Here is a 23158-nt window from a genome sequence, read left to right on the forward strand (position 1 = left end):
TTGAAAAACCATTCAGATTATAAACCTGTTTCAACGTGGCGGATACAATTACCACAAACAATAAATCCTGTCTCTCCGAACAAAAAACATATACAAATATTATATAGTCAACAACATTGGGTATGTAGTTATTACAATACAAAACGTATATTTATTTATGATTCATTAAATTCAAACAATGTACATGAAGATCATTTAATAATGTTATCAAGGTTGTTTCCAACATATGATTTTCAAAAAATGAATTCAATTATATTTCCTTCTGTTCAGAAACAACCAAATAGTGACGATTGCGGTGTTTTTGCCATAGCTTTTGCCGTGTCGTTATTATTCAATATAAAACCCGAGAAAGTAAAGTATGATTGGAGTAAAATGCGTTCGCATTTATTAAAAATTTTTGAAACTAATATGATAGAGCATTTTCCACAAGATTTGCAATGTGGCGTAACACAGAAAGTGTTACCATTAGCTGTAGTAAGAGCAAAAGAGTTAGACGCAACAAAGAAACGTATAAAACGACAATATGATAAGAAGCAATTACAAAAATTAAATAATATTAATAAAAATAAACAATGTCAGCAAGAAGACAATGTACATGATAATGACCAAGTGAATTATGCACAAAATTTAAAGAAATGTGCTATAAAACGCTGTCAAAATTATGAAGATGAAAAAAATAAAGGTGCTAAAAAGCGGCGTAAATATAAAGAAGATTCGGTAAATAATATTGTTAAACAGAGAAAACCATGTGAACATAATAAGAGAAAAAATAAACGTGCTAAACAGAAAGAAGACTGTAAAAATAGTAACGAATATAAGCTTGCTAAACGGAGAGAAAATTATGTACGGGAAAAAAAAATTTATCGCATAAAAAACATTGTGTATACATAAAAAATGAAGAAAAAGAACATTTACGAAAACGAATATTTTATTTTTTCAATTCAGAGCATGTGCAAAAAAGACAAAAAACGTTCTACAGGTTGCACTCAGAGCGTAAGTGGCTTTATAATAAGCAATACTACCAGAAACAAAAATTAGAGTCCACAGTTGCAGTGGAAAATAGTAATCCTGTCAAAAATATATTTAAAAAATATGCAAAATTTAGATCTACAAATTATTTAAGAACTCATAATTCTTTTGAGACATATGTGATACATATTTTATACAAACAAGGTATTACTAATAGTAATAAATCTTATATTGATAAAAGATTGAAAGCAGAACAAATTGTTCGGTGGTGTTTCAATATATATAAGGTGTTTATTTCTCCTCAGAGGTACACCGGGACTTTCACTTCCCCAATTTTCTGTTTACAATTTCATAAAATATATTTTCAAACTTCATTCTTATCTCTAGACTATTTCTACTTTTATAATCTTCTTTCTTCTCACAGCCGTTTCCTGAAAGTAAAAACTTATATCTACGCCTTTTTCCTATTCTATTGCCTACGCGTCGAGAGAGAGAGATCACACTTCCATTCATACTTTACATTGTTTTGCCTTAATTTTACCTTAAATTCTATCTTTGGACCCCCGCTTCCGACGCTTTTTCTTTCATACTTTCAGTCACTCCTATTTTTTTCCCTTGTTCTTTCCAAATTTTCCAACCAATCTATCCCCCTTCCTTCCCCTCCCAGAATTTCCTCCACCATTTCCTCCCAACTAATCTCGTTTCCCCAATCTATACACTCCTCCCATATATGTTCCCACGTTTCTTCCTTCTCCAAACATATTCTACATTTTCTTTTCTCCTCTTCCTCCCAATATTTATTTCCTCTCATTTCCTCCCCTAATCTAAATTTTGCCATTCTTTGCCATTTTTCTTCTTTCCATCCCAATTTCAAATATCCTGGTATCCCTTCCTCTTTCACTTCTTTATAATACTTATTAAATCTTGACTCTCTTATTTTTTTCCATCTTTCCTCTCTTTGCCATTCTTTATCCTTTTTCACCAAATATTCCCCCCTTATTTCCCCTCTTTCTCTTAAATCTTCCACCTCTTTTCCCGACCACCCAAAATTTTCAAAAAATTCCTCTCTTTCTTTTTCCCATTTTCCCTTGCTTCTTCCCTCCCTTGCTCTTTCCTTCATTTCTTCCCAGCACCATTTTGCTAAAACACCTCCTTTCCCTTCTTCTAACCTTTTTTCATATTTCCATGCTCTCATCCCTGCTCTACCTTTCAATTTATCCCTCTGTAGTTCTTCTCTCACCATATATCCTGGTACATATCTTCTTACTCCCAGTACCCATCTCAGGTATTTTTCCTGTAATATCTCCACCTCTTCTCTTTCCTTCCATCCCCATATTTCCACGCCGTAATTAATAACCGACCATACCAGTTTATCAAATAGCCATATTCTTTTACTCCAATCTTTTCCGAATTTTCTTTTACCTATACTCCACACCTGCCCCATTATTCTTGCCGCTCTTCTTACTCTGTCCTTTACATGCTCTTTCTGCTCTCCATTTCTCATAATTGTATATCCCAAATACTTGAAACTTTTTACTTCCTCTATTTCTTCCCCTTTCCATACCCATTTAGTTTTTTTCCATCTTCCTCCCCCCTTTCTACACCTCATTATCTTTGTTTTCTTTACATTCACTTCCAATCCCTTTTCCTTTACATATTCTTCCATACTTTTAATCATTCCTTTCATGCCTGCCTCATTTTCTGCCAGTAGCGCAATGTCATCCGCATACGCCAGCGAGTAAACTCTCCTGTCTTTTATTCTTATACCCCCCCATCCTCCTTTTTCTAATTCTTCATCTATGTCTGCCAACAAGAGCGTGAACAAGCTAGGACTAAGCGGACAACCCTGTCTTACTCCTTTTGTTGTCCAGAAACTTTTCCCCTCTTTATCCTTCACCTTTACTTTATTCACCGTTTCCTCTAATATTTCTTCACACCTTCTTATCAATCCCTCCCTTACCCCTCTTTTCTTCATTGTTTCCACCAATTTTCTCCTGTCTACAGAGTCAAAAGCCGCTTTCATATCTATAAACACAATTACCATTTTACCTTCCTTTTCTTCTATCTTCTTATTTAGCAAATAATTTAACACATATATTTGATCCACTGTCCCCATGTCTCTTCTAAAACCGGCTTGACTCTGCGGTAAAATTTCTTTTTCTTCTATTTCCTTTCTTAGTCTTTCTGCTAACATAGATGCATACACTTTGTACGCAGTCTGTGTCAGCGTTATCCCTCTATACTCTTCTACTTTTTCCCCTTTTCCTTTTTTAAGCACCGGAACTATCACACCTTCTCTCCATTCCTCCGGCATCCCCTCCCCCCTCCATACCCTTTTGCACGTTTCCCATAATTTCTCTTTTACTTCCCCCCTCCCCATTTCCATATTTCATTTTCTAACCCATCACTTCCTGCAGCTTTTCCTTTTTTCAACTTTCTTATTACATTTTCAAATTCCTCTCTATTTATATCTTCCTCATTGTCTTCTATTCTCTTTCCTCCTAATTCTTCTCTTACTCTCCATTCCACTCCTCCTAACATTTCCTTAAAATATCCGTCCCACTCTTCAATCTTTATTTTTTCCTCCACTTCCTTCCTTTTTTTTCTTCCTTTGTTTACTACTTTCCATACTTCTCCCTCTGTTCTAATCTTTTCTATTTCTTTCTCCCATCTCACCTTTTCTTGCAATTTTTTCTCCTCACATAGTTTTTATACTCTCTTTTCTTCTTTTGTAATTCTCCTCACTTCCTTCCCCCTTCCTCCAATTTAACATTTCTTCTTTTACTTCACCTTTTTTCTTTTTGCAATCTTCATTCCACCATCTTTCTTTTGGTTTTTCCCCTCCTCTTTTTCATTTCCTTTTAACTACTTTCTTTGTTTTCTCCAGTTCCTTACTAAAACTTCTCCAATTTTCCTCCGTATTGTTTTCTTTCTCTCTTTTTTCTTTATATTTTTCCCTGAACATTTTCCTCTCCTTCTCACCCCAAGCCAGTCTCGTGCTCTTTTTTATACCATATTTGCATCTTCTCCTCTTTTCTCCCTCCCTTTTGATCGTCACTATTAACGGTAAGTGGTCTGAGTCCACTTCTTCCCCCACCTTCATTTCTACTATTTCTCCTTTTGATTCCACATTACTGATCACATAATCTATTACTGTTTTTCCTCTTCCCCCTACATATGTCCATTCACCCTCTTCATCTCCTCTTGTACAACCATTAACTATTCCCCATCCTGCTTCTTCCAGAACTTTACAGAATTTTTTTCCTTTTCCTGTAATTTTTTTATCTTTTGTTCTCCTTTTTCTCTCTTCCTTGTCTTCTTCTTCTTTTTCTTCATCCCATAGCCCGCCCTCTTCTCCCGTCCTCACATTAAAGTCTCCTCCTATCAGATATCTCGTTCCTTCCTCTTTTTCATCCATCCAGTTTCTCATGTTCTCTGTTATGTCTTCTAAATCCTCATTTACGTATACCCCTGCTATTTTCCACCATACCTTTCCACTTTTTATCTTTATTCCTATCATTCCTTTTCTATCTTTAAATTCCAATTCTTCTTCTCCTTCCAATTCCTCCCTCCATCCCATCACCATTCCCCCATTGCCCTCCCTTCTTATTTTTCTTTTCTGCCCCTTATTTATCCATTTATAGCCCTTTGGCAATTTACTTCTTATCCCCTTCCATTTTTTTCTTCCAACCAAGTTTCACACATATATATCACCTCCCATTTTTCCATGTTCTTCCAAAAATCTTCATCCTTGTTTTCTATTCCTGCCACATTCCAGAACACTATTCTCACGTTTCTGTCTTTTACCTCCGCCTTTTCCTTTCCTTTCTCCTTTTTCTCCCTTTCTTTTTCTTTTTGTCTTTTATCTTTCCTTTTTCTATTTTTTTCTTCATCCTTTTCTTTTTCTCCTTCCTCCTCTTTTCTCTCCACTCTTCCCAGCTCATTTCGTTCTCTTCTTCCGCCTCTTTTTAAAAACTTGCATTTAATCTGTCTGCTATCACCTTCTTTCTTTTATTCCCTTCTTTTTCAAATTCTTTCGCACCATCCCATTTTCTCAATTCTTCCTTCAAGTCATCCCATATCCACATTTCTTTATTTACCCATATCTTTTTGTACCCTATTTTTACCTGTTTTCCTTCTCTTTTCAATTTATCCGCTTCTCTCTTTATAAGCCATTCCACTTTCCTTTCGTATTCTGTCAGATCGTCTCCTATCCATTCCGTCCTGTCCTTTAATTTTCCCTTACATCTTAATATTTCCAATTTTTCTTTGAAACTTTCCATCTTTACCCACACCATACCATAACCTCCTTTATTTACTCCTCCTATCTTATTTACATCCTCTATCTTTGCTTTCACTCCTGTTGCTTCTATTATTTCTCCCACTTGTTCTTTCAGCGCCTTTTTTTCCTCACTTTTTATCTTTATACCTCTTATTATTAAATTGTTTTTCCTCCATTCTTTCTTTTCTCTTTCTTTTGCCATTTCCAGCATTCTCGTTCTTTCTTCTAGACTCAAAACCTTTCCCTGTATTTCTTCTGGTATTTCCAGTTTACCTCCCTCATATTTTTTTTCCTTTATTCTTTTTTCCATCTCGTCCATTCTTTTCTCTAAGTCTATCTTCTCTTTTTTCCATATTATCTTCAATTCTTCTATTTCCTTTCTTATTTGTACCTTTATTTCCCTTACTTCCTCCATCTGCGCTTGAATCCTTGCAAATCCACTTCTCATTTCCTTTATTACCTCTTCAAAACCTTCCTTGCTTATTCCCCCTTCACCTCCCTCTCCTGTTGCTTTCACCGGTGATCTGTACACTTTCACACTTTTCCTAAATCCTTCCAAGCCCTCTATTTCGCTTTTTTCTTCCTGCCTTTCCTTCCTTTTCTCTCCTTGCTTCCACGCTTCCAGAATTGGCATACTGTTAGCCCTTTCTCTTTTTAACATCTCTACCTTTGCAGGCCTTCCCATTTTCTTTTTTGTTTTCTCTTCTCCTTTTTCCTCTTTTCTTTCCTCATTTCCACTCTCCACATTTCCTTTTTCCTGTTCGCTCATTTTTCAATTTTCCTTATCTCTTTTCCCTTTGTCTTTTATACCTCTACCTCTCTCCTTTGCCCCCTTGCCTTCCTCTTTTCCTTTGTCTTACCCTCGGTTTTTTCCCGTCACCGCCAACCTAACCTCAAAATGAACTCCTCTTTTTACCTTCCCCGATTTTTCCTTTTATTCTTACCTTTGCTCTTTCCCTTCACTTGCCCTCCTTAAAAACCCTTCCCTTTTTCCCTCAGACCAACCCTTTACCTCTGAAAAACTATTTTACTCCCCCGAAACCTTTTTCTACAAGCACTCGCTCAGACACACAACCGTTCGCGCTGCTGTCGGAAACGAAAGTGCGGTGGTGTTTCAATATTAGAGATACTTTTGTTCGTAATATGTATAAAATATTAGCTAAACTCAAAAATAGATCTGAAACATGTTTGTCTGTTGCTGCAGAATGTATTACAGTTGATGACAAAATAAGTGCATTTTGTGGTATATCTAGACATACAGCTTCGTCTGAAAATTATTTCGTTGATTCGACGTATTGTGATATTAATTCATCCAAAGTTAATGAAACAGAACCTTTAATGTTAAATACGAGAGGACAAATTGTTAATACGTTACCTTTGGTAGAAGCTCGAGCAAAAAAATCGTGGTTATGCGGTACTTTATGTAAAGTTAATGATCCGCTTCTAATTGAACGATATCAAAAATTGTTAGAAGCTATAAATAAGTGTACTTTGAGGAAAATTCCAGAACTAATACAAAGAATTCACGATTGCACTGTAACAATTTTTGATAAAAATTTAGAAAATTCTAAAAAGGGTCACGCACATAGCTGTTACATTAATTTAAATCTTTGTAAAGCTATGTTTATTCCAGTTCAATTATTATCACCGCATTTCCCAAAAGTGAGATATATTAAACGTTTGCTTTACCAACTTTATACCTCTTATCAAAAAATGTTACAGTTGGACGAAGCATTAACTTGTGGTGAAGTTGATAAACTACAGGAAATTATACGTTCAGCACAAGAAATAGCGGATATATACAAGCATCAGCAAAGTGATACAATTATGAGCGATGATGATATTATTTCAAAATATCAAAATGCGTTTAAAGCTTTGAAAAAACGTTCTCTTGATACACCACGATATATTTGTATATCGTGTGAAAGACTTTGTTACAAGAAAAATATTTCTAAAGTTATTAATAAAGTTCAAACACGTAGATGTAATCCAATTTGGAACGATTTAATGGCATATGTAGATCAACAAAAAATTAATCCTGAATACATATGTCATTATTGTGATAAGAAATTTCGTAGCGGACTGTTGCCTGCTTATTGTATTCTAAATAATTTATTCGCAAATGATGTACCGGAGTGTATATCTTCTCTGAACGAATTTGAGAAAATACTTATACAGAGAGCTAAAGCTTTTCAGACTGTAGTTAAAATGGGAACAGTTTTTCATAAGGTAATTCCAGAAAAACAAAAATACAAAAGTTAAAGGTTCAACTTTTCACTTACCAATTCCTTTAGAAGAAACTTTTAATAAATTATGTTCAAAAATTGATCCAATAAATTTAAATCACGAATTATGTATCTTAGTTAGAAATATTCCAACTAAATCAAAAATTATTTGGGAAGATTTAGTAGATTAAAAAAAAATATATCAAGCTTTAAAATGGTTGAAAGTTCATAACTTTTTATATTCTGGCATTGTACTGCCCATAACACATGTTCAATTAAATTTAGGAAGTCTAAATAACGTAGAATTTCAGGCACAAGAAACAAAAAATGATGCAGAAGCTCCATTTAATGAAGAAAATGATTTAAATAATTCCAATTTGCAAACGCAAAAGATGACATATGATGAAGTTCAATTACACCAGCGCAAGGCTATGTTGACTCAAAAAGATGACAATGAGAGTTACTACGAGCAATATACTATATATCCATTATATGAAAAAAAAGAAAATAAAACTGCAACTGCTTTGTATCAAATGTTAAAAATTCAAGATGTACCTTTGGATAATCGTGAAAAGAATTTGGATTTGATGTGTTTTCCAGATTTATATCCATTCGGTAAAAATGGACAATATGATGAAAAAAGACCAAACAAACTTGAAGAACATGAATTTATTAAATGTCGTTTGATGTCTAAGCATCCACAATTTAGACTGAATCAACAATACTTATTTTATTTGTTAAATAGAGCAAATATTCGTCAGTTAAGTCGTGGAATTTATCATAAAATGAATATAATTGATCCACGAAGCCGTTATACGGCTGCGGAATATTTAGAAGCTATGTCGAAAGAACTGTTGGAGTCCAATTTAAATACTATATTTTCCGTACTTCGAAATACAGAGCAATATTGGCGTCGACCAAGAAGCGATTTAGATTGTATGGCTCGACATTACGGACCTGCAACATGGTTTTTAACGTTAAGTCTTAGTGAATGGTTATGGGACGATTTAGGTGAATTTATTCGTGAAGTTAATGGATGGCAAGATTCTTCGTTGAGTACTAGTGTACTTGTTGCTAAAGATCCTGTATCAACGTCGAGATTTCTTGATAATAAATTTCGAGCGATGATAGATTTTATTTGTTCAAAAGATTTTCCGATCGGAGAAGTAACGCACTATTTTTGGCGACGAGAATATCAAAGTAGAGGCATACAACATTTTCATTTATTAATTTGGATAAAAAATTCACCAATTTTTGGAGAATCTTCTGTAGAAGAAGTTTTAAAATTTATTTCGCAATACATTAGCTGCAAAAAGCCAGATAAAAATATTGCACCATTATTGTACGGTTGTGTTGATAAGCATCAACGACACAGACATAATGATTACTGTCTACGTTCAAAAAAAGTAGGACGAAAAGTTGTTCCTAGGTGTCGTTTCGGATTTCCACGACCTGTTACTAAAATATTGTATGAGAAATGTAGCAACTGCAGTAGCAAGTAGAAAGCAATTGAAACATAAAAGTAGATTGTATGATCTTCCTCGAACGAAAGAGGAAGTTGATTTTAATGATTATAATCCCGTGCTCTTTACTGCATGGGAAGGAGATATGGATATACAATTTATTGGTGAAAAGTCGACATTGTTAACACGGTATATTACTAAGTATGTAAATAAAGCAGGGAAAAGTGAATTGTCTGACTTTAATCTTGAGAATTGTAAGAATAATAAAAGTAAATCATTGGCCAGTGTTCTTTGGAATTATGGTTTACGATTTTTAACTAATAGAGAATGTGGAGCTCTTGAAGCTGCAGATACATTGTTAAGTATTCCTTTATATGGAACAGATTGTAATACAACTATTAAATGGTTGAACGTTAATCGTATACGACAGAAAAAATTAAAAAGTCGTAAAGAGATTGAAGCTCTAGATGAAAAATCCACAGATTTATTTTGTCCGGTTTTAGTAGATGATTATTATCCAAATAGAGTGGAAAAATTGGAATCAGTGTCTCTTTACGAGTTCGCAAAGTGGTATGATATCACTACAATCGAGCCAAAGAATAATATACCTAAATATTATAAAATAGATAGTAAACATTTTCTTAAACGACGACGATGTGCATGTCTTATTAATCACTATAAATACAATGTTGAAACACAGCCCGAAGATTACTTCCTTTCTTTACTGCTTATGTTTAAACCATGGCGAAATTTAGACGATCTTAAAAATAATTGTGACACTTATGCAGAAGCATTTGAAAAAGCAAAATTACATCTTACAGAGGCATTGCAATATCATGAAAAAGTACAAGAATTGCAAAAGGCATTTGAAAATGCAAAACAGTTGGTTCAGCAAGTTGATAAAGAATTACAACAAAAGAAAGTGTCTCAGGATGATCCTGATAATCCGATTGGTATTCAAAATTTAGAAGCTGGTGAAGCGATGCAAGATTTTAGAGATCTTGGTGAAAAAATAGATAATATCGATGTTTCAGAAATGATAGTAAAATTAAATGCGGATCAACTAAGAGTATTTAATAGAGTCATTGATACGGTAAAATCGAAAGATTCGATATTACGTTTATATGTTAGTGGAGAAGGTGGAACTGGAAAAAGTTTCTTAATTAAAACGATTAAATGTTGGATTAAGCATAATCTCAACAAAGATACCGCTTTAGCAGCACCTACTGGTATAGCAGCGTTTAACATTGATGGTTTGACTGTTCACAGATTACTTCAATTACCTGTTGAACATGGTCAGACTTCAAAGTATAAACCATTGTCAAATCATGTATTAAAAGTTTTACGAACTGAACTTAAAGAAGTTGTTCTCTTTGTAATTGATGAAGTGTCAATGATATCAAATTTGATTTTAATGTATATACATTTTCGATTGACAGAAATCTTTGATACAAATGACGTTGAAGATGGTTGGTTCGGTAAAAAACACATTCTTTTATTTGGCGATTTACTTCAATTGCCTCCTGTACGTGAAGATTGTATTTTTGCACAATTATCAAATGATAAAATGAACAAATGCATTGGTTCTTTAACTGCTATTAATTTGTGGTCTACGTTATTTCATTATGATGAATTGACGATTAATATGCGTCAGCGAGAAGACGATACATATAGGCAATTGTTGTCGAGAATTCATATTGGTACATTGACAATGACTGATCGTGTCGTACTTGAAAATAGAAAAATAATTTTTAAAGGTGAGTCTTTGGAATCCAGATTAAAGGAATTATGTGATTTTATTAGTAATTGTTCATCGGACGCTGTTTGTTTATTACCTGCACGTCATATGTGTGACGCTCTCAATACAGCTATGTTAAGTCGCATTGATTCGAAGGAGATATTACTAATTGCTGAAGATACAATTGACTGTACTTCATATTTAAAAAAAAAAGTATTAAAAGTATTATCGAATAATGACTATGATAATTCCAAAACTGCTGGACTTTCAAAAGAAATTGTAATTAAAATTGGAGCAAAAGTTATGATAAGGCGAAATATCGATGCTATTTTGGGTCTGGTGAACGGTACAATAGCTACAGTAGTTTCAGTTGTACGAGATATATCTACTGATTGTGTGGAAAAAATTAAATTGCTTTTACCTTCAGGATTAGAATATTTGATAGAAAGAGTAAACTTAAATTTGAAGTGGTGGATAAAGCATTTGTTGTAAAAAAACAATTTCCACTGTGTTTGAGTTATGGATTAACTATTCATAAAAGTCAAGGATCGAGTTTACAGAGTGCTGTTATTGATATAGGCAATTGTATATTTAATTGCGGTCAAACTTATGTAGCATTATCTCGAGTAACATCTTTGAAAGGATTGCATTTGATTAACTTTGATCCTTCAGCAGTGATAGCTGACGAAAAAGCTATTAACGAGTATAATCGGCTAAGATATAAATACAAACCAGACGTAGAAATAATTTCTATTCAAAGATAACGTCATTCCAAAGTGAAAGATATTCCATGGGTATTGTCGAAACTAGTCGAAGCCGTTCAAGAGAATGGTCAGCAAAATCAAATGTTACAAATAAATACCACTTGGGTTTTACGTGGTTTTCAAAATACAGATAATGTTTCATGTTACGCTAATACTGTTGTACAATGTCTATTGCATTTAAATGCCATTAGAAAGCAATTGCTTAATTCTAATAAATCAAATATTTTATGTATGTTAATGCATCGATATGAATATGGAATGAGTAATTTAAATACATATGATGTTTGACAAGATTTAGGAGAATCGTTTTCAATGAACGAAAAACTAAATGCATTAAAGTTTCGAACAATTTTGTGTACAAGGTACAAGTGTATAAGAGAATCAGTAGAGCATGAGGTTACTTTTTCCACTCGGTGTGTTATTTGTCAATATACAAAAACAATTTGTTCTAATAATTTATTTCAATACCTATTAATAATTTGAAGAAAAAGAGTTATAATTTGAAAGAGTTACTAGATGTTACATTTGTACATAGGAATCAGTCAGAAACTGGGTCATGTGAAAATTGTACAAAAAATAATATATTGTTTAAAAATGAATTAACATTAACAAAAGTTATAATTATTATTCATTTTGCATTATTTTTGCAAAAAGAAGATAAAGTAATAAAAACAAAACGTAATTTAAATATATCTTCTATTCCAACGACCAAAGTACTGGTAGCTGGACAATCATATAAAGTTATAAATGCTATATTTTATAATGGTTTAAGTATTGATAAAGGACATTATACAAATATTTGTAGAGAAGGATCATCTAATAGTTGGATCGAAATTGATGACACGCAAATTAGAAAAAGACAATAGCCCAAAGGTGCTAAAGATCTTTATATACTTTTTTACAAAAATTGATAGAAATAAATATATTTAACAAATTGCATATATGGATCAAGAAGTAATCATTAATGAAAAAAATATAATAAAATCTGATTGATATTTAATTTAGACATTTATAAAAAATTTGTTAAAAAATAATAATACGAATTAAATTTGATATGGTGTTTACTAACTTGTAAAGTAGATTTTTCTGCTGAACGTAGCCAAAGATTTTTCTCGAGAATCTCGAATCATGATAAAAGACTAATTATAAGTTTTTAAAGGATTATATATAGAAAATGATTTGTTGAACCGTTGTTGAAATTTGAAAATTTTAATAACTCTGAATTAAAAGCCTCGCGTAATGATATGATCTTATTACACGTACACGTAATCTCGAAAAACTAACGTGATTCTTGATAACTACAAAATAAGTGACATTTTCCAAAAATTACTTTTTTAAAAAAAAAGGTATTTGGTGTGTCTCGATCACGAGAATGGGCATTGGATGAAGCCCATTCTATTCTATTTAATATTACAAATTTATGTGAAACCGTACAAGCATGAACCTATGTTTGTCTTCATACTTTTAACTTGGAATAATATTTTTAATAAAATCTTCTCTAAAAAAATTTTAATACGATCTAAATTTAAAATATTTAAAATAAACTTTACAATTTTCATTAAAAATGCGTCAATCAATTTTAATATTTTTATAATAGTTGCAAAGCAATTTTTTCTGCTGAACGAAGCCAAAGATTTTTCTCGAGAAACTCGAGTAGTGATAAACAAAACTAAATATTGCAAATCTATATAAAAACGTATGAGGCATCAATGAGGCGCCAATTAAAATACTACAACGGAAAGACGAAAAGAATTAATTTGGTGCATCTCACGAGTTTGGGCGTTGGATGGGGCCCATTCTATTTTCTATAATATTACAAACACATGTTGAACTGTACAAGTGTGACACAAGTTCACCCCGAACTTGTTATAGCATCAACTTTATCAAACATTTTTCTAAAAAGTATTAATCGCACAGCAAAAATAGATAGAACAAAAAACGTGTATTTTATGTACAAAGTTATATACAAAGGAACACGTTTAGAAAGTGATCGGTTAGACCGTTGTTGAGATCCAAACATCTCAATAGCTCAGAATAAAAGATCTCGCGTAATGACACGCTCGATCACGCTGCTTGTGCACGTAACGCAGAACCAAATCTTTAAAATAAAAAAAAAAAAACGAAAAAAAAAATTAAAATTACAATAAAAGATAAAAAAAATATATTAAATAAAAAAAAATAAAAAAAATTAAGAAAAGAAAAATAATTCTAAGAAAACAAAACAAGAATGCTGATGACTTAACAAATATGTATAATATAACAAAAATATTGAAAATGAGCAATGCAACAAATTTTTTGCCATCTCACTTTTACAGACTGTGGACTGTCGAATGTATTTTAAAAATACTTTTTAATATACATCCGGTGTGGTTACAAAAATCTGATGCATAGCACATCGTAAAAAGCAAAAATATAATTTAAGATTTTAAAGATTTGGTTTCGCAGCGCCAAGTTTTTTTTTTTTCTTTACATTACCATGTTATACAGGGTGTCCCAGACCAACGTCACTTTTTTTTAATGGTAGGTAGAACTCGTCCAAATAAGACGAAAAGTCTTATATCATTTTTCAAAATTTGCAACCGTTAACGAGATATCAATTAAAATGTAAACGTGTGCGAGCGACAAAGAAGCGCAGACTGAGCGAGCGCGCGATAGACGACGGCGAGTATCCGCTTAAAGAGAATGGGCGGAACTAGCGCGTAGCGAACGAGACAAGGAGACAACGCGTGAGCAAGACGATGCGACGACACGCGAGCAAAATAAAGCGACAACGCGCGTTGTCTCTTTGTCTCGCTCGCTACGCGCTAGTTCCGCCTATTCTCTTTAAGCGATACTCGCCGCCGTCTATCGCGCGCTCGCTCAGTCTGCGCTTCCTTGTCGCTCGCACACGTTTACATTTTAATTGATATCTCGTTAACGGTTGCGAATTTTGAAAAATGATATAAGACTTTTCGTCTTATTTCGACGAGTTCTACCTACCATTAAAAAAAAGTGATATTGGTCTGGGACACCCTGTATACCATGTTATATCAAATCGGGGCGAACCTAAGTTTACTTTTGTACAGTTCTATATAGTTTGTAATGTTAACCACGTTATATTATTGGGGCAAATCTAGGTCTACGTTTGTATGGTTCCACATAAGTTTGTAATGTTTAAAAATATTTTAGCTCTTTTAAGTTCTTGGCGTAATTATTTGAACTCATTAGTTTTATAAAGAGTATTTGATATTAAAGTACATATTTCATGTTCTATTTTAGGGGTCTTTTTTGGGGGGAATCTTGTTTTGCTTAAATATAATTTTCTATTTTCTTCAGGTTCTTGGCGCATTTATTTGATCTCATTAGTTGTATAAAAAGTGTTTATTATTATATTATATTAAAGTACACATTTTATATTCTATTTTGGGCAAGTATAATTGTAAGAGAGCCTTTTTTTGGGAGAAGTCTTTTTTAGGGGGAGTCTTGGATTTACTTAAATATAATTTTGTATTTTCTTCAGGTTCTTGGCGCAATTATTTGATCTCATTAGTTTTATAGAGAGTATTTGATATTAATGTACACATTTTATGTTCTATTTTGGATTGGAGGAGTCTTTTTTTTTGTAGTCTTTTTGTAGGAGTCTTTTTTAGGAATTAATTTTTTAGAGAAGTCTTTTTTTGAGAGGAGTTTTGGTTTAGGGAGTTCTTTTTTGGTAGGGGTTCTTTTTCTATTTTTGGAGTTTTTTTTCAGTGGAGTCTTGGTTTTGAGGGTTTTTTTGAGAAGTCTTGGTTTTGCTTAAACATAATTTTCTATTTTCTTCAGGTTCTTGGCGCAATTATTTGATCTCATTAGTTTTATAGAGAGTATTTGATATTAATGTACACATTTTATGTTCTATTTTGGATTGGAGGAGTCTTTTTTTTGTAGTCTTTTTGTAGGAGTCTTTTTTAGGAATTATTTTTTTAGAGAAGTCTTTTTTTGGGAGGATCATATAATACCACACATAGTGGTAATTTGATAACTCATTTTGTGAAATTAATAAGTTCGATGCACTGAGAGAAGAATAAAAGTGATGCGGCCAGTGAATAAAATGGTAATTTGATCGATTGCATGTAAATGGTAACTTGATCAATCATTTCGTAGAAATTATAAGTTTGACGAACTCCATGATCTCTGAAATCAGCATATTCTCATTTCGTAGAAATTATAAGTTTAATGAACTCCATGATCTTTGAAATCAGCACATTTGTTTGATGCACTGCAAGATTCTCAGAATATAAGATGAATGTAAAATTATGCATTTGGTGAAAAATGAGAAATTTTAATGTACCATAAAAATGGTGGCAAATGTTTAAAAATATAAACTTAGCAGTTACGTGAAACAATTAAAATAAAAATATCGTTGTGAATGTGTAGTAATATGTAATTGCCACAATGAAATCATTGAACTTGCTAAAATGTAAAACTCAGCATTTTTATTATGTGATGCAGTGAAACAACGTATAAAAGTATGGGCGAGTGCATGAGTTTAATCATTAGTCATACATAAATCTTGGGAGTAATAATGGATCAGTTAGAGCAAGAGCTGGTGGCACAAGCAGATCAATTAAATTCAAGTAATGAATTTTGCGTATGGCAGCAACAATGTGAGGAATATATTGAGTCGCTGGAAGAACAAAATCGAAATAAACGCCCAAGATTATCCATCGGCGCTCAAAATTCAATTGTTGCACGTATTGCCCGTATTGAAAGTTTAATAGATTTAACGCAGCGGCGTTTCGTTCACGAAGGTGCTGGATATAATTCATGTAAGGTGGGACTTCGATGGTGTAAGATTGACACTGCTTTTAAAAGTCGCATATTAACTGGTGCAGTAGTCAATTCAAAATATATTGAACCTCAACAGTTTCTTGAAGATGCTCGAGACATTGTGCTCGAACATGTACAAAATGTTATGCGTGAACATCGTAATGTGAAAATAAATACTGTGTTCAATGGTGAATTTGTAGCAGGTGCAAAAACCTCAAATAAATGTGTATGTACGAGAAATTGTGAACTCTTTCAAACAAGTAATTTACAAGAATGGTATAACTCACATGTCATTGAGCCCATTCTTGCATCTTTAGATGAGTTTCAAGAACGTAATAGTGGTTGGGCATTATCACGCATACAAAATTTAATCGTAAATGTAAATAAATACAATCCATTGCATGCTGGGTGTTATATTAAATTACCTCGAGAAATTGAAAAGAAACGAGCAATAATCAATGTGAAATCTACAGATAATGCTTGTTTTGCATGGGCAGTTGTGGCCGCTCTATATCCAGCTAACGCGCATACTGAACGATTAACATCGTATCCGCATTATACAACAGTATTAAATCTTCAAGGTATTGAATTTCCAGTAACTTTAAAACAAATAAAAAAATTTGAGAACTTAAATAATATTTCACTTAATGTATATGGTATTGAAAATAAGCAAATTTTACCATTACAACTCGCTGATAAAAAAAGGGAGAGGCATATACATTTGTTATATACACAAGAATGCAATGCTATTGGGCATTTTTCTCTGATAAAAAAATTTATCTCGCCTCATCAGTTCACAGCTAAGCAAGACGAACAACAAAAAATACTTTTGTGACCGGTAAATATTGCCACAATTTTATGTTATAACATTTTACATTATTTCATGGTATATTAATATACTTTTATTATTTTGTAACAGTAGCGTTTTGCCGTGTCGCGGGGGTTGCCGGATTGAGGCTCGCCGGAGCCTGAGTTCGTTGAGACGACGATAGACCAAGCGGTTGGTCGGGTCTGGGCCGAGGTTGCTCGGGCTGGCCCGAGGGGCAGCGGTCGGGAGCGCCCGACCGCGGCAGTGCCGGCGACTGGTTGTCGCGCGGCGGATCCGTCACCTGACGGGAGCGCCCGTCCGGGGGATCGCGTGAGGGCGCAAAGCGCCCTGGAGGTGGCGGCCGTCGGGAGCGCCCGACGGCGGCGATGCCGATGACTGTTAGTCGTGCGGCAGGCTCTAGGCTTGGACGGGAGCGCCCGTCCAAGAGAACCAAAGGTTGTCCGGGATAATCCGGAGGGCGGCAGTCGGGAGCGCCCGACCGCGGCGGTGTCGTCGGCAGCGTGCCGTACGACGGATCCTACGGCCTGGACGGGAGCGCCCGTCCCGGGGATCTCGGTGTGGCACTGGATGCCCTGGAAGCGGCGGCAGTCGGGAGCGCCCGACCGCGGCGATGTCGTCGGCGGTATGCCGTACGGTAGATCCTACAACCTGGACGGGAACGCCCGTCCAAGGGATCTCGGTGGTCCGGACTAGCCGGGGGCGCCGGCGGTATCCGGTCGCCTCGGTGGTGGAGCCTCGGGAGCGCCCGAGGTCTCCAGGAACCTGAAGTTTACTCTGCCTTGGGAGCGCCCAAAGCAGCGGAAGACTCTCACCGGGAGCGCCCGGGGACGACTCGGGAGCGCCCGAGTCGGAGAGTACTAGAGAGGGCTTCGGGAGCGCCCGAAGCCTATCGGATCTGGAGGACTAGTGTTCGTGACGAGGAGTCGGAACGGACAAGGTACTTGCTCTGCCGCGAGCTCGGCTTATATAGTCGCCGAGATGAGAGTGGGGGAGTTCCCACTCTTACCTCGGCGGCGTGCGCCATCGTCGGGCCGGTGGTCGCCCGCTGAACCTTGCTTGGCGCGTTCGGTCCTGTTCGGGTCGGTGTTTGCCCTCAGGGACGGCGTCTGCCGTCTAGTGCCGAGGCCTACGCCCTCGCCACATCACCCCCCCCCCCTTTTTTTTAAGGGGTGTTCTCTAAGCGGCGGCATGTCCGGAGGGTGCCATCCGCGCCGAAACGAAGCAGTCACCTCCCGTTGGCTGTTCGTGCCCGGAATTTCCGGTTCTTCCACACCGCGGACACCGGGACGTCCACGATCTCCTCCGTCGGTAATTTGACCCTGATGTATGGGTCATCGGATCCGGGCGGGTTGCTAAGTGTTACCGCCCCGCATCACCCCGGATGTTGTCGGTGGTGCCGGTTCCCACTGCGTACTTCTCTGCTCTGGTGGTGGCAGAGCTGGTCCAGCCGGGCGTGGTCCGAACGGGGGTGGCCGGAACGGTGGTGGCCTGAACGGTGATGGTCCCCGTGGTCGTGGCCCGAATGGTGGTGGCCCGAATGGCGGTGGGCCCCGTGGTCGTGGCCCGAATGGTGGTGGCCCCGGGTGTGGGACCGCTGGTCCGGGTCGCGGCGGCCGCATTGGTCCCGGTAGCACGGGTGCTGTCGGTGCCCGTTGTCGTGGTGGCGGTCTGCCCGCTGCTCGGGCCTCGAGCCCTTCCGTGGCCGTTATCACGGCGTCACGGGTCCGTCGTCCCGCTGTTGGTCCGCTGGGTGGCCGTCTTTCCGGCCTCCTCATCGGGGGTGGCTCCGATAGCCACTGCGTGTGGCGACGCTGTGATCGGTTGCCTCTTTGAATTGAGGATCCTACCCTCGGGACATCCCGCTTTGGGTCCGGGGGATCCGCCTCCTTCGCTGGCACCTGCGGGGCCCTGCCTCCTCGTCGCTCAGGTCGCTTAGGCTATCGCCGAAAATGTCCAGTATATCAACCATCTCTGCTGCTCTATCACTGGATATTGAATCGGTGGTCCCATCTGACCGACTTATATACCCGATTGCCGGGTCACGTGGTTCCTGGTCACGTGGTTCCTGGTCACGTGGTTCCTCATTCGGTGGGGGACCTGCCTTAAGGTCGCGCACGTGAATGTGTTTGTGCGCCTTTCCATGGGCATCCCGTAAGTCTACTATCACAGGTGAATGGATTTTCTTGACCGTCATTGGTCCGGTGTATCGAGCTGCGAGTTTGGCGTTAATTCCAGCACTTTTATTTGACAACGTGTGTTCGCGTTTCCACACGATATCGCCTATCTTTGGTTGCCATTCCCGTCGTCTTAGATTGTAGTGGGATTCCTGGTGTTGGAATGCGCGCGCCATGTTGATGCGTACTACTTCGTGCGCGTCTTTGAGGCGTCTTTGCGTCTCGTGCGGTGTTTTCGGCGTGGCGTGTCTTCGGTCGTCCGGGTGCGGTAACGCGAGTTCCCTGCCGTGATTTAAATATGCCGGTGTGTATCCCGTGGCCTCATGTCGGGCTGTGTTGTACGCGAATTGTAGCGGATGCAAGTGTTCGTCCCAGTTTCGGTGGTTGCGGCCGGTATATTGCGAGATCATTGTTTTTATTGATCGGTTTGTCCGTTCCACGAGGTTACATTGCGGTGTGTATACCGGCGTTGTTCGGTGATTGATACTCCATGCTTGTAATAGCTCTTCTAGTTGTTTTGAGCGTAGCTGGGTTCCGTTATCCGAGATGATCTGGTCGGGGCATCCGTGGCGAAACAGGATTCTTTCGACCACTGCTTTTGTTACCGCCGGTGCGGTGGCTCGTCGGAGGGGCTGTAGTTCTACCCACTTTGAGAATCGGTCCTGCATGACCAGTAGCCACGTATGACCGTTCTTTGATCGCGGTAGTGGGCCGATTAGGTCCATGGTAACTTGCTGCCACGGCGCGTTGACTGGTTCGGTGTGGAGTTTACCCGCCGGGCGGGTAGATGTAGCCTTGTGTGCCAGGCAGTTTTCGCATTGGCGGACGTAACGGGTGATGTCTTGGAACATTCCTAGCCAGTAGAAAAGTCTGGCCATTCGTGCAATTGTTTTTGCGACCCCGAGGTGACCTGCCATTGGTTCGGCGTGGTGTCGAGCTAAGAGTATCGCTCTTTCTGGCCGTGGTATGCACAGTTTCCACTGCTCGGATGGGTCGACCTCTCGGAAGTCGACATCGTGGAGGATATGGCGGTATAGTCGTCCGTTTCGTTCCTCGTAATCCGGGAACGCTTCTGGTGTAACGCGGATTCCTGTCAAGATTCGGTTATACCACTTGCATGTACTCGTCCGTTCGGTTGTGCATATGGTTGGCTGGCGGGATAACGCGTCTGCCACCTGGTTCGAGCTCCCCTTTCTATATCGGACTTCGAAGTCATACTGCTGGAGTTCGAACATCCACCGCCCCAGTCTTCCGGTTGGTTCTTCCAAATGCTGTAGCCACTTCAGCGATTGGTGGTCTGTTATGACCGTGAATGTGTAGCCCTCCAAGTAGCCGCGCATTTTTCGTATTGCCCATACGACCGCTAGACACTCCAATTCCGTTGCGCTATAATTGCTTTCCGCCTTGTTAAGCGTCCTACTTGCGTAGGCGATAACGCGTTCGCCATCTTCCTGTTGTTGTGTCAGCACTGCTCCCAGGCCATTGTTGCTTGCGTCGGTCTGGAGTATGAATCGCCGTGTAAAGTCTGGGCACGCTAAGATTGGAGTGGACGTTAGTGCCGCTTTCAATTGCTGAAATGCCGTTTCTTCCTTGTCGTTCCATGAGAATTTTATTCCTTTCTTCGTTAGGCGTGTTAGTGGCGCCGCTAGCGTTGAGAAATTCCCGATGAACCGTCTATACCATGATGCCATCCCCATGAACTGGCGGATTTTTCGTACGGTAGTGGGGGCTGGCCAGTTTGCTACGGCGCTAACCTTTTCCGGGTCTGTTCGGATACCTTTTTTGTCGATTATGTGGCCTAGGTATTTCAACTGCGTTCGGCCGAAGTGGCACTTTTCCGGGTTTAACCGGAGTTTAGCCGTTTTCAGGCGCCGGAATACTTCGCTCAGGTGTTCTAGGTGGTCCTGGAATGTGTGGCTCACGACAATTATGTCGTCCAGGTATACAAAGACGTGCGGCTCTAGTTCCGGTCCCAGTACTGTGTCGAGCAACCGTTGAAATGTTGCTGGTGCCGAGTGGAGCCCGAACGGCATTACCCGGAACTGAAACAGGCCTTTTCCCGGTACTGTGAAAGCCGTTATTGGGCGGCTTTTCGGTGTGAGGGGTACTTGCCAGTAGCCTTCCTTAAGGTCGAGTGTTGTTAGGTAGCGCGCTCCTCTTAGTTTGTCTAACGTGGCGTTTACTTGCGGTAGCGGGTATGCGTCTTTCTCGGTGACTTCGTTTACTTTGCGGAAGTCGACGCAAAAACGGTATTGGCCATTTTTCTTCTTTACCAGGACAACTGGTGAGCTCCAAGCTCCTGACGACGGTTCTATGATGTTCTCTCGTTCCATGCGTTCTACCTCTTGGTTTATTATCTCCTGCATTGCTGGATTTCTTGGTCGGTATCTCTGCTTAATCGGTGTCTGGCCCGGTTTTATTCGTAGTTCATGCGTGGTCAGGTCGGTGGGTCCTCTTATGGACTCGAATTGTGCTAGTTCGGTTTCCAGGAACTTGTTTAGTTGTTCTCTTTCTTCTCCTGTATGTGACGCTAATCCCGCGCTTGTCTTGGTTCGTCCTGCCTCCTGGCCTCCTTGCTTCGGGGGTGGGTGTAGCGTTATCTTTAGTTTGCGCCACAGGTCGACTCCGATCAGCATTGCGCTTCTTGAGGTTGGCATGACTAGTAGTTCGTGCCAGAAGAGTCGCCCCCCTACTTGTACTGGGAGTGTTATTGTGCCCTGGCTGTCCGTGGTTGCCCCATCTGCCAAACGTATCGTTCTTGTGTCCGTTCTTGGCGCGAAGTTTAACTGTTCCGCCAATTGCATGGTTTCCTTGTTAATGCACGAAATTTCTGATCCTGAGTCCAGCAGTGCCTGTATCCGGTGTCCTCCTATTGATACTTCCAGGTGTGGCCGCGGGTAGAACCTTATTGTCGGCTGGTGTTGGACCGGTTGGCGGCGGCGTCGCCTCCGGCCCTTCGTTCGTTTCCCTGGCGCGGGTGGCATTCTCGCGTGAGAACAGTAGATGTATACTGAGCGGTTCTGGATCACTACGTGTTAGTGTATCCGTGTGACCTATGGCGAGGGGTAATGACGTCACGCGGGGAGGGGGGTGTTAATCGTTCCCTCTCGCTCGCACTCGTTCGCGCCGCCCATCATCTCCTCTCGCTCGCACTCGTTGAACGCATGGAGCGGTTCTGGATCACTACGTGTTAGAGTATCCATGTGACCTAGGGCGAGGGGTGATGATGTCACGCGGGGAGGGGGGGTGTTAACGGTTCTGGGTCCGTGAGACCTAGGGCAAGGGGTAATGACGTCATGCGGGGAGGGGGTGGGTATTTATAAATCGCCCCTGTGTCGGCGATTCTAGGAACGAATTGTTTAGAAAATAATAACATCGAAACTCTGAAATGCAATATTATTTTTAAAAATGATAAGCGTGTCGTCGCGCAGCGGCATGTTTATGCGGCATCGCGACTTTCAAAGGAGTCGCGATTTTTTTCAAAGGAGTCGCGATTTTTAAAAAGGGTCGTGTGGCGTCGCGGCGGCAAGCGGCGGATCGCAAGGTATCGCGCCCAGCATCCCCTCTCGCTCGCACTCGTTCGCGCCGTCCATCGTCTCCTCTCGCTCGCACCCGTTGAACGCACAAGTGTCGCGCGCCCAGCGTTTTCTCTCGCTCGCACTCGTTGAACGCAAAGTATGGCGCGCTCATCGTTCCCTCTCGCTCGCACTCGTTAAGCGCCGCCTATCGTTTATCAACGATTCTTTTATGCGCTTATACGATTCGAATGCGGGTGACGCTGTACACACCCCCCGGGTAATCGCTCCTCCTTATCTTATTTCTTTCTCTCTCAGATACATACGTTACATACGAACAAGGCGGATTCACGAGGTGGACTTACGCGTCACAATTATAAGAAGATGAAGGATGGAATAGAAATAATTAAA

General features: G+C 39.1%; 2 protein-coding genes across 2 annotated transcripts; one reads left to right on the plus strand and one right to left on the minus strand.

Annotated features, from left to right (window-relative positions):
* Positions 1-4937: 4937 nt before the first annotated feature.
* Positions 4938-6020, minus strand: LOC139102798 (uncharacterized protein PF3D7_1120000-like). Its single transcript, XM_070656939.1, has 3 exons — positions 5451-6020; positions 5216-5369; positions 4938-5086 (listed from the first exon to the last, which is right to left on the minus strand). Exons 1-3 carry the CDS (start codon positions 6018-6020, stop codon positions 4938-4940), a joined length of 873 nt encoding a protein of 290 aa, XP_070513040.1.
* Positions 6021-15196: 9176 nt separating this feature from the next.
* On the plus strand, positions 15197-17064 carry LOC139102800 (uncharacterized). The gene has a single exon (XM_070656944.1). It carries the CDS (start codon positions 15985-15987, stop codon positions 17062-17064), a length of 1080 nt encoding a protein of 359 aa, XP_070513045.1. The 5' UTR covers positions 15197-15984.
* Positions 17065-23158: the final 6094 nt, after the last annotated feature.

Source organism: Cardiocondyla obscurior, linkage group LG05, assembly GCF_019399895.1.
Source record: "Cardiocondyla obscurior isolate alpha-2009 linkage group LG05, Cobs3.1, whole genome shotgun sequence".
In the NCBI taxonomy this organism is placed as follows: domain Eukaryota; kingdom Metazoa; phylum Arthropoda; class Insecta; order Hymenoptera; family Formicidae; genus Cardiocondyla; species Cardiocondyla obscurior.

What these genes read in the sequence shown, in the direction of transcription:
- LOC139102798 (XM_070656939.1), bottom strand. Translation starts at nt 6,020, where the DNA reads ATGAGCGAACAGGAAAAAGGAAATGTGGAGAGTGGAAATGAGGAAAGA. An exon ending in GAACGAGAATGCTGGAAATG is followed by an intron (nt 5,370 to 5,450) that starts GCAAAAGAAAGA and finishes GAGGAAAAAAAG; the next exon opens with GCGCTGAAAGAACAAGTGGG. An exon ending in AAAATTGGAAATATTAAGAT is followed by an intron (nt 5,087 to 5,215) that starts GTAAGGGAAAAT and finishes AGGTAAAAATAG; the next exon opens with GGTACAAAAAGATATGGGTA.
- LOC139102800 (XM_070656944.1), top strand. Translation starts at nt 15,985, where the DNA reads ATGGATCAGTTAGAGCAAGAGCTGGTGGCACAAGCAGATCAATTAAAT.